General features: G+C 51.2%; 1 protein-coding gene across 5 annotated transcripts in view; it reads right to left on the bottom strand.

The window, feature by feature from the left end:
• The window catches only part of ACLY (ATP citrate lyase), a 39,777-nt gene extending 29,983 nt beyond the window's left edge, over nt 1–9,794 (bottom strand). For 4 of the 5 annotated variants that reach the window (XM_014558070.2, XM_014558073.2, XM_032457192.1 and 1 more), the window contains exons 1-6: nt 9,656–9,794; nt 5,202–5,383; nt 3,969–4,091; nt 2,233–2,295; nt 1,571–1,761; nt 1,004–1,083 (exon numbers count right to left, since the gene is read on the bottom strand). In XM_014558070.2, the coding sequence (XP_014413556.1) occupies nt 1,004–1,083; nt 1,571–1,761; nt 2,233–2,295; nt 3,969–4,091; nt 5,202–5,360 (616 nt within the window). In that variant the 5' untranslated portion in view covers nt 5,361–5,383; nt 9,656–9,794. Of the gene's footprint in view, nt 1–1,003; nt 1,084–1,570; nt 1,762–2,232; nt 2,296–3,968; nt 4,092–5,201; nt 5,384–7,670; nt 7,807–9,655 lie in introns of all 5 variants that reach the window. The other variant, XM_014558071.2, reaches the window with a different exon arrangement.
• Between the last annotated feature and the right edge of the window lie 5,980 nt (nt 9,795–15,774).

The raw sequence follows: 15,774 nt of genomic DNA on the forward strand, positions 1-15,774 counted from the left end.
GCCCACCCAGTGCCTAACAACTCTCTAGGTCAACAAGAAACCACAATGGTCCTTAGGGAGACCCAGCTCTTCTCCATGAAAGGACAAACAAATTCTCTGCCCGCCACCCTTACCTGTAGGTAATATGACAGGGGAGTCTGTTTCAGTTCCCATTTTTAAAACAGTTCGCAATTTTAAAACATTTTTATAAAATGCTACTCTCCATGCCTTAAATGTCTAACCATTCACCCATTCACAACCCTGCCATTAAAAAAAAAAAAGGTATTTAAGGTGCAGGCTCTAAGATCCCCTAGGTGTGCACACCAGGGTTTCCCAGGGTCGGGCAGAGAAGTGGGAGGCGGGGGTGGGAAGCCGAGGGTGCACTGGGCCCCCGGCCAGCAGGATTCATTTACTGCTGGCTCGCTGGAGTCCATCTCCCTTTCCCCCAGGGCCATTTAGCTAATTAACTTAGCACAGAGCCATCTGGTCCATTAGAGGGGCTGCATCCCTAGCTGGAATCGGAATCGGACTTTGCCCTCAGAAGCCCTGGCCAGAGCCAGCCCATGCCACCTGCCTGCTTCACAGCCTGAGAGGCTTTGTCAAGGTCTCCCCAGCCCTGGGGAGTCAATGATTGACCAGCTCCTGGGGGGACGGGGAGGGGAACCTGCGAGGAACCAAAAGGAAGGAAGGAAGGATCTTGCTGGTCAGACTGAGGCAGGGGCAGCCCAGCTCCTTGCAGAACAGCCTAACCCTGCTGGCTGGAAGAGCCACAGGGCAGAGTCAGATCACAACCAGGACTTCCCCCATCACAGACAAATTAAGACCAAAGAAATAAACTGGCGTTGGTGAAAAAGAGGACTAATTATGGCCTTCCGAGAGCTCAGAAACAGGAATCCGTGAGATCCGTCCACCCACACACACCTGTCTGCACTGGTCCTCAGAACATCAAGGCCAGGCTGACTCTAGGCACTGGGGTCTCTGCCATGTGACCCTGGTCCCATCCCAGCCCAGCAGAGATAGTTACCAAGGGGGTTGATCTCAAGGTAGGTAAAGTACAGATCCTCATAGAAATTGAAGAGGCCGGAGATGAAGCTGACCAGGATTCTGAGGGAGGGGAAGAGAGGGACCGTCAGGCCATCAGGGAGCGGGCTCTGCAGCAACCTCTCACTGCCACTGACAGCTCCACTGCCCGACACTCGCCCTGCTGGCACCCCCTCTCCTCCGTCCCCACCCTGGTTTTCCTCTGCAAACACTGCTCCCTGGACGTCCATCACCCTTCAGCCACTGAGGCAGAAAGCAGCTGTCAGGCACAGAGCAGGAGAGGAGACACATGCCAGACAGAAAGGGCAGGGAGGTGAGGGACGCTGACGCACATCTCAGTCTGAGCCAGCCTTCCCTCTGCCCCTAGCCTCCCTCTCAGGGACAGGGAGGGGCTGTGCCTGCCGCCTGCTCCCCGTCTTCCAGCCAGATGCTGAGGTGGGGCGGTGGGTGCCCAGACAGGGGAGACCACGCTGCTTCCCCGGCTGCATGCCCAGACCCGTTGGCCTTCCCCGGTCCCCTGCAGCCACCTCCCTCTGTCCTCTCACTCAACTCTTTCTTGTCTTCGGGGGCATGGACCAACAGGTGTTTCTTGATGTCCTCGGGATTCAGCTTCTCATCCACGCCAACGAGCAGTTTCTGGGCTTTGGCGTCCACATCACCCACGTCCACTCCTCCTTCATGGTGGAATAAGACATAGTCCCCTTCTCGGGTGGCATAGATGCAGACGTAGAACTCCTCCGCCTTAGGGGAAAGAGAGCACCACGTGGGAGAGGGGCCCTGAATGGGGGATGCAGAGCCCAACACTGGTGGCGACATTTCTAAAACTCAGTAGACAACTCTCACCAGGGGAGACCCAATCACCACGTTCCCCCTGGGGACTAGAGGAGACAAGAGGCCACTGCCTTGCTGGTCAACAGTCCAGACTGAGCTAGAATGACCTGCTATGGGGGAAAGGGTCTTGCTTTCAAGCCCTTCTCATCCCAGCACTGGGAAGTCCCCTCTGTTACCAGCTTTGATTCCTTCCTGCTGCAAACTAAGCTCTTTTCTTCATCTCTGGACTCCCTGATCCGCAGCACCCTCAGCACAGCTTCAGAGACTCTGGTCCATTTGACTTTTCTCCAGCAGCTTTATTTCTCCTTTCAGCATTTTAGGGTCAACAGACTCAGAGCTTCAGGAAGGGGGAGACCCAGATTGAAGCCAACTCACACATACCTGGCTGTGGGGGACGAAGGGTTCGATCAGAAAGTTCTTGAGGAAGCCTCTGGCCTTGCCAATCTACAGAGATTGAGGGAGATAGAGCTGAGATGAACAGGATGTCTTTCTCCCAGGGTAGGAGAAGGGACAGCCCTCTGCTCCCTCTACTTCACCCTCCCATCAGAGCTGGGGCCTAGGCACTAGGGCCACAACCCCTGCCAGGAAAAGATTTTTTCCAGAAACCAGGGCAATGGGGTCCCAAACCCCTATGCTAAAGAAGTCTTCACAGGATCCCCTCTTCCATCCACTGCCCTGTGCCAGCCACACTGCGATGGGCACTGACCTTGGACGTTTGTTTCTGCCTCCTCTGGAGGGTGATTAATGAGCTGCAACATCATCCTACCCCCAAAAGCAGAGTTCGGGAGTCATCTCCCTCTCTGCTGTCCCGCAGATTGAAGAGCTCAGACAAATCAAGGCTCAGGTAGGGAGACCCAGAATGAGAACAAGAGTCCAGGCATAGGGAATGGCTGCAGGGGAGGGAGGGGAAGTTGACGGGGGAAACTTCTCCACACAGACTTTCCTGGCTGAGGACAACAGGCCTGCAGAGCTAATCAGTTAGAGTGGGGCCCTGGCGGCAGTAGAGGCGAGACAGCCCTCATCCCCCCCAGTGAGTCCCGAAGCCCCTGCCCGCCCACGTGTGCGTCATTGCTGAGTCAGGGACCAGACAGTGATCCATCAGAGGTAATGAGCCGCTCCTGCCAGGGCCAACACTGCTGCCAGCTCAGATCCCCAGCATCCCCCTCCCAACAGCCAGCTGAGGAGACGGGAGCATGAGGACCTTCCTGGGGACACAGCTCAGCCCCCAACCCGGCTGTCTTTCCCGCAAAGGTCTGGAAGCACGAAGGTCAAGATCCCTCCACCCCCAGGCCCACGTATAACTTCAAGGATCCCTCTTTACCCACGAGGGCCAGAGACTGGGAAATAAACACGAACAGCTGATTTAGGAAGCCCCGTAAAAAGGAAGATGGCCCCATCACCATCTTCATTCTACTTCTGGGGCAGCCAAGGTAGAGAACAGCTTGCCCTTGGTCCACGGCCACCCCAGACAGGACAAAGTCAGGTATGGATGGCACATCCTCCCCAGTGTAAGCCAAGCCTCAGCCCACTCCCCTTCAGTTCTCCAGCTCCCTTTGGGAACATGAAAAGAAATGTAATTGTATTTCTGGGCATCACTTAGCCTTTCTAAGCCATATTTCACTGTAACTCTCTCATCTACTAGTTGAAATTAATCAACAAGCTAGGAGAAGACAAGAACGTGAATTTACCCTTCAGCATTATTAACCATCTCCTGCTAGGTTCTTGGCCTAATAACGGTTCTGCATCTCCCTTCTGCAACTTTTTTTTACCCACCCTCCTAGGTACACATGTCACGACCCTTTCTGGAAATTAAAAAGGAGTTTCCAGAATGGACCTCAGAATCCCACTCTGTGACAGACATTAAAACAGACCATTTCCATCTGGTTCTTGGAGGGCACTGGGGTTATGTGTCCAGCACATCTTGCCATTCCCTGATAGGGTGAGATGGGAAAGGCCACCGAGGCTGGCCCTGCTGTCTATATCAGTTCTGCTGGATTCCTGTCTTCCCCAGGCTGCAATCTGACCAGTTGTGGGGGTGACCCAGGGTCACTGATCTGGAGGTGACATTTGCTTCTGTTACCACAGCACATCCACCCTGACCCTATACCCAGACTCACTGTGGCCTCCTGTCCCAGCAGTGGCTTCAGCCAGGACTTGACTCCGTCCAGAGTGAGGTTGACCCCAACGAGGCCCAGCTTTCCACGACGTTTGATCAACTGGTCTGGCTTGATCACCAAGCTCTGCAACAAGAGTGGTTTGTATTCAGAACAAGGAAAGAGGACGAAGTAAGAGCTGGTAGTCTGGGGACCCAAAGCACAGGATAGCCTGAGTGGCTTCCAGTCCGCCTTACTCCCAAAGCCAATTCCACCCACCCTTCAAGGTCAACTTCTAGAAGCTTCCCTCACCTATCCCAGCCAACATCTTTCTTTTGACCAGGAACTAGAGCCATCTGTGCCCAGGATGGAGCCTGGCACAGAGTAGGTGCTCACCAAGTACCTGCTGAGTGAATAAGTGATTCCATACCCTCCCTATGTGGTATCTTACCCTCATTCAACTTCTCGGAATATGGACTAGCACCTGTGCTCCAAAAGGAAGAACAGAGAGATGGAGCCTTGGGGTGACGAAGGACCTTAGAGGTCATTTGCTCACATCCCTCCAGTGCCAGGAAGTTCACCACCTCCTGCATGGGTGGGCTGCCTCACAGTGGGAGGAAATCTGCATTCCTGAAACCCCCACTACTGGTCCTAATCCTGATCTCTGGGACCTGCCAGAGAAGCTTCCAGATGCCTTCCCAACCATGTAGGGATCTGGAGAGAGGAGCCTCTACTCCAGGGTGGATCCCATCAGCCATCCTGCACGAAATACATCATACTTCCTCATGGCCTGACATACTCCCGACAGGCTCCCTTTTTTGGGGGGGGGTAGGCTGGGGAGGCGGGAATCTACTTTTTCTTGATCATCTACCAAGTGCCAAGCTGACACTAAACACTTTCCAGTAACTATTGCTGATCTTTACAGCTCACAGGGTCACTGTTATTCCCATTTGACAGATGGAGAATTTAAAACTCAGAGAGGTAAGATGGCTTGCCTCAGGACGCATGGTTAATAGATAGAGAGCTGCCATCTGGACTCCATTTTGTCCAGTTCCAAGTCCAGGCTCTGTACACTGTGATAGGGGACTGTAGCATGCGGGGCCCAGAGGTAAACACAAAACCCCACTCAAGCCCCCTGCACGCTGCCCACTGACGCAGGCTGTCTGTCATCACGTGGACCTCTCCAACAAACCGACTGCTTTCTCTGACTCTGACCCTGGGCCTGGAGGAGGGGCCTGGGCTGGAGGCAAGGCTCACCTGGCTGAGCAGCCATGGGTGGTCCTGCAGCAGGTGGGCCCAGTCCGTGTCAGGGGTGACCCGGGCATACTTGAACCGGTTCTGGATGGCCGAGGTGGTACAGATGTACTTGTAAAGGAGTTCTTTGCCCGTCTGCTCCGAAATCGCCTTGGCCGACATGGCTGCGGGGGGACCTGCTCTACCTGTTGAGGTGAGAGAGGCTAGTCAGTAGGGGCCGGGAAATGGAGGTGCTATCTTCTCCAGCAGGACAGACTCAAACCCAGCTGCCACCAGACAATAAAGCCAGATCTCTGTGCTTCTCAAGAGGGAGAAGAGGGCTGCCCCAGCACAAGGGATGGAAGGGACATCTCAGACAGCACTTCTGACAGCAGAGGAGGATCAGGAAATGATGGGTAAGGGAAGATGGTGGAGAAAAAGTGGCATTCCCCCAGGGACTCTTGGCTCCTCCCTCTAGGCAAACCAGCCCACCCCTGACCACAGCCGTCCTGGAGCAAAGGCAGCTGGATGGGGAGACCAGGAACAGCAGGGGTGTGCCTCAAACCTAAGTGCCAGTCCCATCTGAGGTGGGCATACAGACACTGAAACACAACTTTTGGTACTGTGACCTGTGGGGAACACAGCCCAAATGGTGCAATGCTGGCCTTACTCCCCCTACAGGTCTCCCCCTGGGCCCAGACTCACCCATTTCACACACTTATACACACCACCACCCTGAGGGCTGGGCAAGCAAGTCTGCTTAGCCTCAGGCAAGACCAAGCCCACCCTCTCCCCAGCCCCAGCTAAGAGCAAAAGTCATGTCAAAGCCCATTCTCCCAAGACAGAGTTCACGTCACTGAGTTCACAGCAGACACAGGGTGTGACCTTTAGTGCATCCCACCCACCCCTGCCGAGTCATCCAGCTACTAATAATTTAGAGCAAAACAGGGGCCTCTCTGGGGACCACCCATATGGGTCACTTCTAACTGAACCAGAGCCGGGGGAGGAGACGGAAATCATCCTCCACATATACAGAAACTCACCGTATGTGAGCCCTGGGAGGTGCATGGAGATTCGTAACTGTTTCTTAGATGAGGAATAAGAGCTCAGAGAGGTTAAGATAACCTGCCCAAGAAGCCTCAATGAAACCAAACTCTCTCACTCCTGATCCCCAGAAAACCCCACACCTCAGCCCTAGACAAAAGATCATTTCTCCAAGGACCAGACCATGTTCCCCCTTGACCTCATAGAAGCGTCTGTGATGACAATTTCTTCATCGGTTTCCTCCCCATCGCTTTGACCTGACACACCCATTCTCCTTTGGGTAGTGCCAGGAGTGACTGGGGAAAGAAATGGGGTGGGGATGGGAGTGGAGGAGGAAACTAAGTCATTCATGCCATGAGCTTGGCCAGATCAGGAAAAGTCACTCCTGTCTCTCCTACAAAGATTCAGAACTGACGTTACTGAATTTGCTGGGGGAGAAAAGTCAAGTGCAAATAAAGGAGGGTGGAGCTAGGGAGCTGGCTGGTTTATACACTGCAGAAAGGTTGGTCTCCATTCCCAGCTCAGAGAAGGCCAACGTTCCAGGGGCCACTCAGCATCTCCCTCCCAACTGGCCAGGCTGGGCTTCAGGTTCTACTCCTGGCTTGGCCGGCTCCTTTAGTCTCCCAGCTAGTCTCCGGCTCAGCACAAAGGGAGCATTCAGTGTGGTGTCTGGCCCAAAGTGGGGTAGCTGGGAAGGGGCTCCAAGGAGACGGTCCCTTTTCTCACTTTCCCCTGGGAGGAAGTCAACTTCCGGCTCCTACTCAACATGAGTTTCCAAAGGAGATGCCTCAACCAGCCCCACTGCCCCACAGTCTTCCACACCCCACCCCCCAACACCCACTCCAGATCCATTTCCCAACCTTCTTGACTCAGACCAGAAAAACTGGTCCTGAAATCACATGGGTACACCTGCCGCTACCCCACTCCCAGGCTGAGTGCAGCCCAGGACAGAGAAAGCAGAGAAAGAAGTAGGGACAGCTGCTGACCATCTTCAGCAGCTCAAGCACATCAGCCGCTAGTTGATCACAAAACAAACTCCAGGAGGAAGGAAGTCCTTAGCTAAGCCTCTTCAGCAGAGAGATACCCCCAGAACAAACCCTCCCAAACCTGGTACCTCCCCAAAGAGACAAAGACCCAACTTTAAGAAAGGACTTGGAGGGAAAAAGGATCTTTTGCAGCTGAAAAAAAAAAAAAAATCACAATTTTCTTGAGCCCTGGATCAAATCTCAGATCTAAGAGCTCATCTCCACTGAGTCCCCAGGAGGGGGATGGGAGGGAAGACACAACAAGGGGATGATATAGGATAGAAAAGCTTTGCCAGCTCACCCAGATACAGATTTGCCACTAGAGCACTTGGGCTTGGATGGGACAGGCCCTCTCAAGGCCAAGACAGAGAATTCCTATGATAGAATAAAAGCAGGGAAAGAATCTGGTCTCTTGCATATTCACCAAAACAGGGTAAGAAGGCTCATAAACTCAGGCAGTGGACTAGGTGGAGATAAACCACAAATTTAATCATTCACTGGGGTCGTGAAGTCTCTCCAGGGCAGTCGTCTTACTTGAGATCTCAGACTCTTTTCAGCACCTGAAGAAAAGTCCAGAAAAATGTGCACATACACAGTTACGCATATCATTTCAAGGTGGTGACGTGTAACTATGATCTGATGGCCCAAAGACCACAAGTTAATATTTGTTAGAGTGACAACGGGGACTTAAAGTGTATATCAACCTGGGCTAGGAACACACACACACACCCCCTCCCCAATGGGCTGCTTCCTAGGAACTGAATAACTGAATGTACCGTCAGACTGGTCAGAGATGGTTTCAAGGCAGAGCTAAGACCCCAGGGGTCCACAATGGGGGCCCAGGAACTGTTACTGAGTACCAGGTATATTTGAGGGAAATCATGCCAAGGAACCTGAAAATACACACTCTCTCTCTCTCTCCAAGGGAAGGGCTTTCTGAGCTGAATGGGGTCTTTTCTGCAGACAGGATAAGTGACCCAGAATTGAGTTCATCCACAGAAGCCACCAGGGGCAGAAGTAGCCCACAGGGAAGCCTGAATGAAAGGAGCCTGTTCCCCAACATCGCACCCCTGGGACACAGCCAGTGGAGAGGAACCACTGGGGACGCTACTTAGGGTCTCTGTGGAAAGGACAAAGAGCACTTATTTTAAGGTTAGCATCCACAGGATTGGGTTTTTTGAAAGCACACGTAATTCCTGGAGTAAAGGGGAGGGGCAGAACTCTGAGGGTCCCCTACTGCAGCAAGCATAGTGGAGAATGGGGGTGGGGCCACCAGCCATCCAACACAGTACAAGGGCTGTTCCCAGCACCATCCCCCAACCTGTTGAAGTAGCTTTCTAAGAGGTGAAAATACCCCTCTGGACAGCTGGGTCTACCAGCTGTCCCTCATCCAACATTTCAGAAACCCAATTTATCTGAGCTAGCTGAGACACAAAACAAAGTTAAAGGGTGGAGAGAGGAATGGGCTGGCTGACCAAACTGTGCTATGCACTGCTCCGCTCCCACCCACACCCTAAAATCCTCTTCCCAGGCAGACTCCCGAGGACTACCTAACGGTAGAACTCCTTAGTACTTCGCAGTATCTGCCAAGGTTGGAGAGGGCAGCAGGCGCTGGGACTGGCCCTCTGCCAAGCCTGACAGGAGGGCGGCGGCAGCATCCTCCAGCCCCTTGAGGACCTTGCCTCGGTCAAGCTTGGCATCAGCGCCAACCAAGAGCGGGGAGGGCGACGGGCACCCGGCCATCTGTCGCTTAGAGGCTGGGCCCTACGGCACCTCCAGAGAGAGGAGCATCCCTCCTGCGCCGCCGAGCCACGGACAGGTCCTCGCGGCGCGGCCTGGAGCGGGCCGGTCCCCGCGTGGCCCGCAGCGGCCGCGCACCTGCGTCGCTCCCTTCACTTGGGCGCGGGGCTTAGTCGACTCTCCACAAAACTAAGAGGAAGGGCCCGAACCCAGCTTGTGAGGAGTCGGAGTAGGGCGACTGGCCGCTGCTCTCCCTACTTCCCGTCCCCGGCATCCGGTGGGAAGACCCGGATGGGGGCAAGAGGTGGCCCGATCGATAAAGCCAGACGAGGCTCGATCAGTGGCCCCAGAGTTGGATGAGGGGCACCAGTTAAGGGCAGATGCAATTCGGCGGAGGAAAGACAGGTAAGGGCGGCGGCAAGCACTGTAGAAACTCCCAGAAACTGGAATGTGGGGGAGAAGGGGGGGTGGCCGACACGCGGCCACAGTCCACGGTCCCAGCGAAGGCTAACCTAAAGCTAAGACCCCCAAAACTTCCAAGCAGCTGCAGGGAGGACGCGTGAGCCCTAAGCCGGCGTCGGGAGAGGCGGTTCCGGGTTGAGGGAGGAAGGCAGGAAGCTCCTGGGCTAGGTGAGGTCCATCCCGCGAAAGCAGCTGCACGCCACTCACCTCTCTGTGAAAGTCCGTGCGCGCTCCTAGGTCCACAGGCCCTAATGCACTACGCGGAGCACTCCAGCCTTCCGCAGCCGCCCGGGATCCGGCTTTTGTCCGGGCCCTAGGAGGCTTCTCCCCGCCCACATCGGCACACGGCACCAGCCGCCCGGCGATTGGCCACGCGCGTTCCCTAGCCTGAGGGCCAGGGCTCCTCCCAATTCGCTGCCCGGTGTAGCCCCGCCCCCGAGGTTGGGCCCCAGGGCTTGCTGGGACTTGTAGTCCTGATGGTGCGTCCGTCCCAGATGTCTGGCTGGCGCCGCCTCTCTGGAGCTTGCCGGACCAGGGAGGGGTCAGGGGCGGAGCCTCGAGTGGGGAGATGGGCTGGGCTACGCTGGGAGGAGAACATTCGAGGCTAGGGGCCGTGGCCTGATCGCTTAGGAGGTGGGGAGACCGCCCCTCCGCTAGGGGAGTTGGGGAGGGGGAGTGGGCTGTTGGTCCAACAGGTTGTGGGGCAGCTTTGGGGACTTGAAGTCTCCTTTTCTCCCCATGGGAGAAACTGACGTCTGCATCCCGGCTACCTGAAATAGGCCACACCGAACCCAGTTGCTTAGAGACGCTTTTTAAGCAGCCATGGCAGAAAGCTTTTGCATGTGCACGTGGACCCTCTCCATTGAGCTAGTGGGGCGAGGCCGAAAGCTGAGGCTAATATAAGACTTCCCAATGTGGGATAGGGCAGGGGACCGGCTGAGCAGGTGAGGCTAGGAGGATGTCAATCACACCACCTTGCGTCCCACTTACCTGCTCACCTCCCAGCAGAACTGAGAATTCAAAGGGAGAGTCTAGCACAGGGCTGGGCCCATCTCTGCAGCAACCTGCTCCCTGCCCCTCCCCCCAAATCCCAAGCTTAGACATTGGAATGAATGAACTGCTGCCTCCCCCTTCTCCTTTACAGAAAACTGACTGTATTTTCCAAATCAAAAAGTGGGACACCCGGTCTAACAGATGCTGATGAACTTGTAGGGGCAGAATTTTTGAAATCAGACAGTCCTGGAAACAAAGACTACTATGACATTCGCAGTTTCCCTATGTCCACTCCAGTCCTTTAGGTCTCTCTGACCCTGACAGCTGTCCAGCTCCAAAGGAGAATCATGCACTGAGCAGCTCAGGTGAAGGGTTCAGCCCAGTGTTCGGAGAATCAGCCTTCCTGTGTCCCTGCCAAACACTGGGGTCATACACTGTAACAATGTTGCAACATTCTTGTGCACAAAAACTTCGCCAAAGCCGCCTCCCCTTCATCCAGTCATAGCCAGGAGTGAGGCAGCTAAACTTGCTGCCCATGCCTGAACAAAGTGATCCCTGATGATGTCACTTTCTGCTCACGGTCATCTTTCTGAAATAGCAGTTCCTCAACTTCTTTCTCCTCTTGGTCATAGAGAGTCTTCCACTCCTATGGAAGCTCAACCCCTAGCAAGAATCTCCCCAAATAGCATCAATCTTAGAGAAGGATCACCTCTTCGCAGCTCAAGAAAACATCTCCTATGAAGGTACTCCACTTCTGGCCTTGGCAGACAGGACCACAGAATCTTCATGGGTTGGGAGGACTGCAGTCAGGGGGAATTATCCCTTTGGTCAGAAAGATACACTCATCCAGAAACAGGCATCCAGGTGAAACATAAACTGTAACAAGCTTTGTACATCAATTTGACTATATCCATAAAAACGTTAAAGGTTCATGCCCTTTGCCCCAGCAATTCCATTCCTAACAATTTATCCTTCAGATACATTTGCATATGCACATGTTTTCTTCACTGCTGTCTCTCTAGCACTTTGAATAGGGCCTGGTACATAGTAAATGCACAATAAATATTTGCTGAGTGATAAAGTTCCCCATCTGGATGTCACTGGACTCAAGTTTGACTAGTCCTGGGCAGGACAAAAAGAGAGTAACTGTCCAAGGAGAGAGGGAGGAGACATGCTGGCCAGACAGTCCATGAGGCAATCACTGAGGTTTTTGTTTTATCAGTGATCCCATTCCATGCCTCTACCTCCAACCTCCCCAAGGAAGACTCCCTCATGACCCCACCATTCCCCCCACAGAGGCTCCTCTGCCCTACATTTATCAGTCTGAGCCCCATCTTTTCATCTTTCTGTTCTCCGACTTAAAAGCTCTAAACTCTTTTAATTTTCCCATTTGAATCACCTCCCTCCTCTTTTAGCCTGTGCTGGAAGGCAGGTCCGTGTCACTGAACACAGAAGGATATAGGTACAAACTCCGTGCCCAGCCTTTGGGCATTCTATCTCAGTTTCAGAAGCCTTAGACTGCTTAAAGACTCCCTCCTAGATTTGAATCCATTCTAATATTCATTGAGCACCGACTATGTCAAAAGCAGAGGTGCTAGCACATACTCCTCACAACAACCCCTTTGGCTAAATGTCATCATCATTTTGCAGATGAACAACTGACCCTCTGCCACCAGGTCACTTGCCCAGTCTGCTACAACCTGCTGCAGGTGAAGAAGAGGGAAAGATAATCATATCCTGTGCATCTCTGTATTTGACTATGAGCTTCCTCAAGACTCAGGGGTGTGCCTTGTGCATTTTGGCATCCACAGTGCCTAGCATGGGCCTAGGCACATACAAAGTACTCACTGTATGCTGAATAAACGCTTGAATGAATGTGTGAATGAAAGAAAGAAATCACAGGGGACTGGTAGGGGGAGGAGAGAGAAGATGCAGCCAGGAGGAAGGTCTATGGGAGTGTGCAGTTCTAAACTCACCTCTGACAGCCAGAGACAGGGGCTTACAACAGAGATCCATCATCATCATGTGAAGAATGGGGGAGCAGGGATGGGGGTGTCTGGGGGTGGTCATTCCTGCAACATTCAGTTTTTTCCCAACACCAGTTGGAGCCAAGGGCCCATGTGTCCTGGGGAAGCACCCCAGAGAGGGTCAGCCTGAGCCAGCATCTGCGCTCAGGAAATATTTTCCAGCCAGATCTACCAGTTCCTGGCTGGCCTCTTTTCAGAGTCATCCCAACTTTACTCTCAACCTGGCTTAAAAACTGTTGCTTCCTCCCCACCAGTTGTTTTCCTATGAAATTCCTTCCTCTTTCAGTAAACTTTCCATTAGGAAGGCAGCTTACCACTTTCTGTTCCAAGGCAGAACTTGCACAATTTCTCCCTAACAGATCACTCATCCTTGACTTTTCCATGATGTGTTCCCCCTTATCTCTGAATGAATTTATTCTTTTTGCCTCTTGTCTCTCTTTGCCAGGTTCTTTTCTGAGGAATTATTTCAAGGGCAGGTAGAAGCAAGAGGTCATGGTGTGTAGATAAGAGTTGCCAAGCTCCATCAAGGCCAAAGTCTCTACCCCAACACCAATCTTAAGAGACATCCTGGGACGTTTGGAGGCCTGATTGCAAGAACGGGTTGTGTTCACCTCTCTCCTTTATGACTCAGGCGTTGCCTCAAGGATGCACAGGCTCCAGTGCTGCTTACTCAGGGCTCCTTGATGACAGATTCACAGAATGTCAGAACCAAAATAGACTTCAGAAATATTCTAGTCCAATTCTCCTATTTTACAAAGGAAATACAGGGGAAACGGAGGCCCAAAGAGATGACCTTACTGCAGATGGGTGGGCATATTGATGCAACTACTTTGGAAACCACTTGGCGTTATCTTTTTTTTTTTTTGGATGGGAGTGGTAATTAGGGTTTCTTAAAAATATATATTTATCTTTAATGAAAGTACTGGGGATTGAACCCAGGGCCTTGTGCATGCTAGGCATGCACCCTACCACTGAGCTATATCCTCCCGTCTGGCATTATCTTATAAAATTGAAGAGTTACATACACTAAGACCCAGCAGCTCCACTTGTACATGCCCCAGAGAAGCTCATACACATATGTGCCTGGACACACATGAGAAATTCTCCAAAAATAGATAGAACCCATATATCCTTCAACAGTTGGGTGGATGGATGGATTGTGGTATATCCGTATGATGAAAAATTGGACAGCAGGGGAAATGAATGAATTACAGCTGCACACAGCAGCATGAATGAGTCTCAAAGACAGAGTGTTAAGCAAAAGACAGTGGAACATAAAAACACAGGTATAGTATGATTCAACTCACATAGAGTTAAAACAAGCAAAATTAAATTGTATTATTGGAATGGATACGTAAGTGGAAAAACAACAAAGAAAAGCAAGGAAATGATTATCGCAGAAACGATGGACAGTGGTTCTTTCATTCAATACATATTCACTGAACGCCTGCAATGTCTAGGTATCGTTTTGGACACTGGAACAACAGTGAATGAAATAAGCAAAGACACTTACCCTGTGTAGCTTGCATTTTATTGGGGGAAACAGCAAAAAACAATCCTTAAAAAAATAAAGTTATATAATGTATCAGAAAGTAGTGTTATAGAAAAAAGAAAACAAAGAGCAGGGGATCAAGAATTCCCAAATCAGAGGTGGAGGGCAAGTGGGTTGCAGTATTAAATAGGGTGGTCAGGGTTAGCCTCATTGCAAAGAAGAGATTGGAGCAAATACATGAAGGAGGGGAGAGGGTCAGTTACGTGTTAGGGAGGGAGAGTTCCAGGACAATCCCAGATCATTTGGGGCTGAGAAAAAAGGCAGAGCGGAGGCCCTAAGGAAGGAGCTTCTCTAGTTTTTTCCTGTGCAAGGAACAATAAGGCCAGGTGTCTGGAGCACAGGGCATGATGGGAAGAGTGGCTTTTATTCTGAGTAAAATGAGGGACCACTACAGGGTTTTGAACCAAGTGACACGATCTGATTTGCATTTTAGAAGGAATATTCTGACTCCTGTGTTGAGAAGGGAGGGGGCAAGGGTAGAATATGGAGACCTAGTTAGATCTTGCAATAATCCAAGGGAGAGGATATACGGGCTGAGACCAGGGCAGTAACTGGAAAGGTGGTGGTTACCTGGGTAGAGGGTGGCAACGCAGGGATGAGGTTGTGATTAGGGAGGGGCCTCACAGGAAGCCCACTGTTGGCAATATGTTTCTTGATTTACCTGTAGAATGACAACATGGGTGTTCATTTTACAATTATTTATTAAACTGTACATGTATTTTGTTGTATATTTCTGTACCTATGTTCTATTACACAATAAAAGAAGATATAAACAGGGGATATAACCAAGCAGGACCCTATGAAGCTTTCCTTGGACAGAGCTCTCCCCTATAACGTCTGCTGTAGCTTCTCTCTGAAGTACCCAGATAATAGGATCTCATGCAGATTTATTGAGTTTTTCAGTTGCTAAAAACCACCACCAAATGGAAGAAATTAACTGCTTGATGACCATGAGCACATAGTCCCCAGAACTGACATCTAAGGATTGATCTCCGTCAACCAATCAGAGAATTGTGCACAGCTGATTATAGACCCTGGCACACCCCTCCCTCAGCTAGCCTTTAAAAATGCTCGGCTGGGAGAGGGTGTGGAGAAGAGGGAACCTTCCTACACTGTTGGCGGAAATGTAGTTTGGTGCAGCTGTTATGGAAAACAGTATGGAGATTCCTCAAAAAACTAAAAATAGACTTACCATATGTTCCAGCAATTCCACTCCTGGGCATATATCCAGAGGGAACCTTAATTCAAAAAGACACATGCACCCCAATATTCACAGCAGCACTATTTACAATAGCCAAGACATGGAAACAACCTAAATGTCCATTGACAGATGACTGGATAAAGAAGCTGTGGTATATTTACACAATGGAATACTATTCACCCATAAAAAATAATAAAATAATGCCAGTTGCAGCAATGTAGATAAACCTGGAGGATGTCATTCTAAGTGAAGTAAGCCAGAAAGAGAAAGAAAAATACCACATGATACCATTTATATGTGAAATCTAAAAAAGAAAAAGACAAACTTATTTACAAAACAGAAACAATTTTAGTATATGTGCTGCTGAAGCAAGCACTACGAAACAGAAACAGACTCACAAACATAGAAAACAAACTTATGGTTACCAGTAGGGGAAGGGGGTGGGAAGGGATAAATTGGGAGTTCAAGATTTGCAGATACTAGCTAATATATATAAAATAGATAAACAATAAGTTTATACTGTATAGCACAGGGAATCATATTCAATATCTTG

This window comes from Camelus ferus, chromosome 16, assembly GCF_009834535.1.
Source record: "Camelus ferus isolate YT-003-E chromosome 16, BCGSAC_Cfer_1.0, whole genome shotgun sequence".
Lineage (NCBI taxonomy): Eukaryota > Metazoa > Chordata > Mammalia > Artiodactyla > Camelidae > Camelus > Camelus ferus.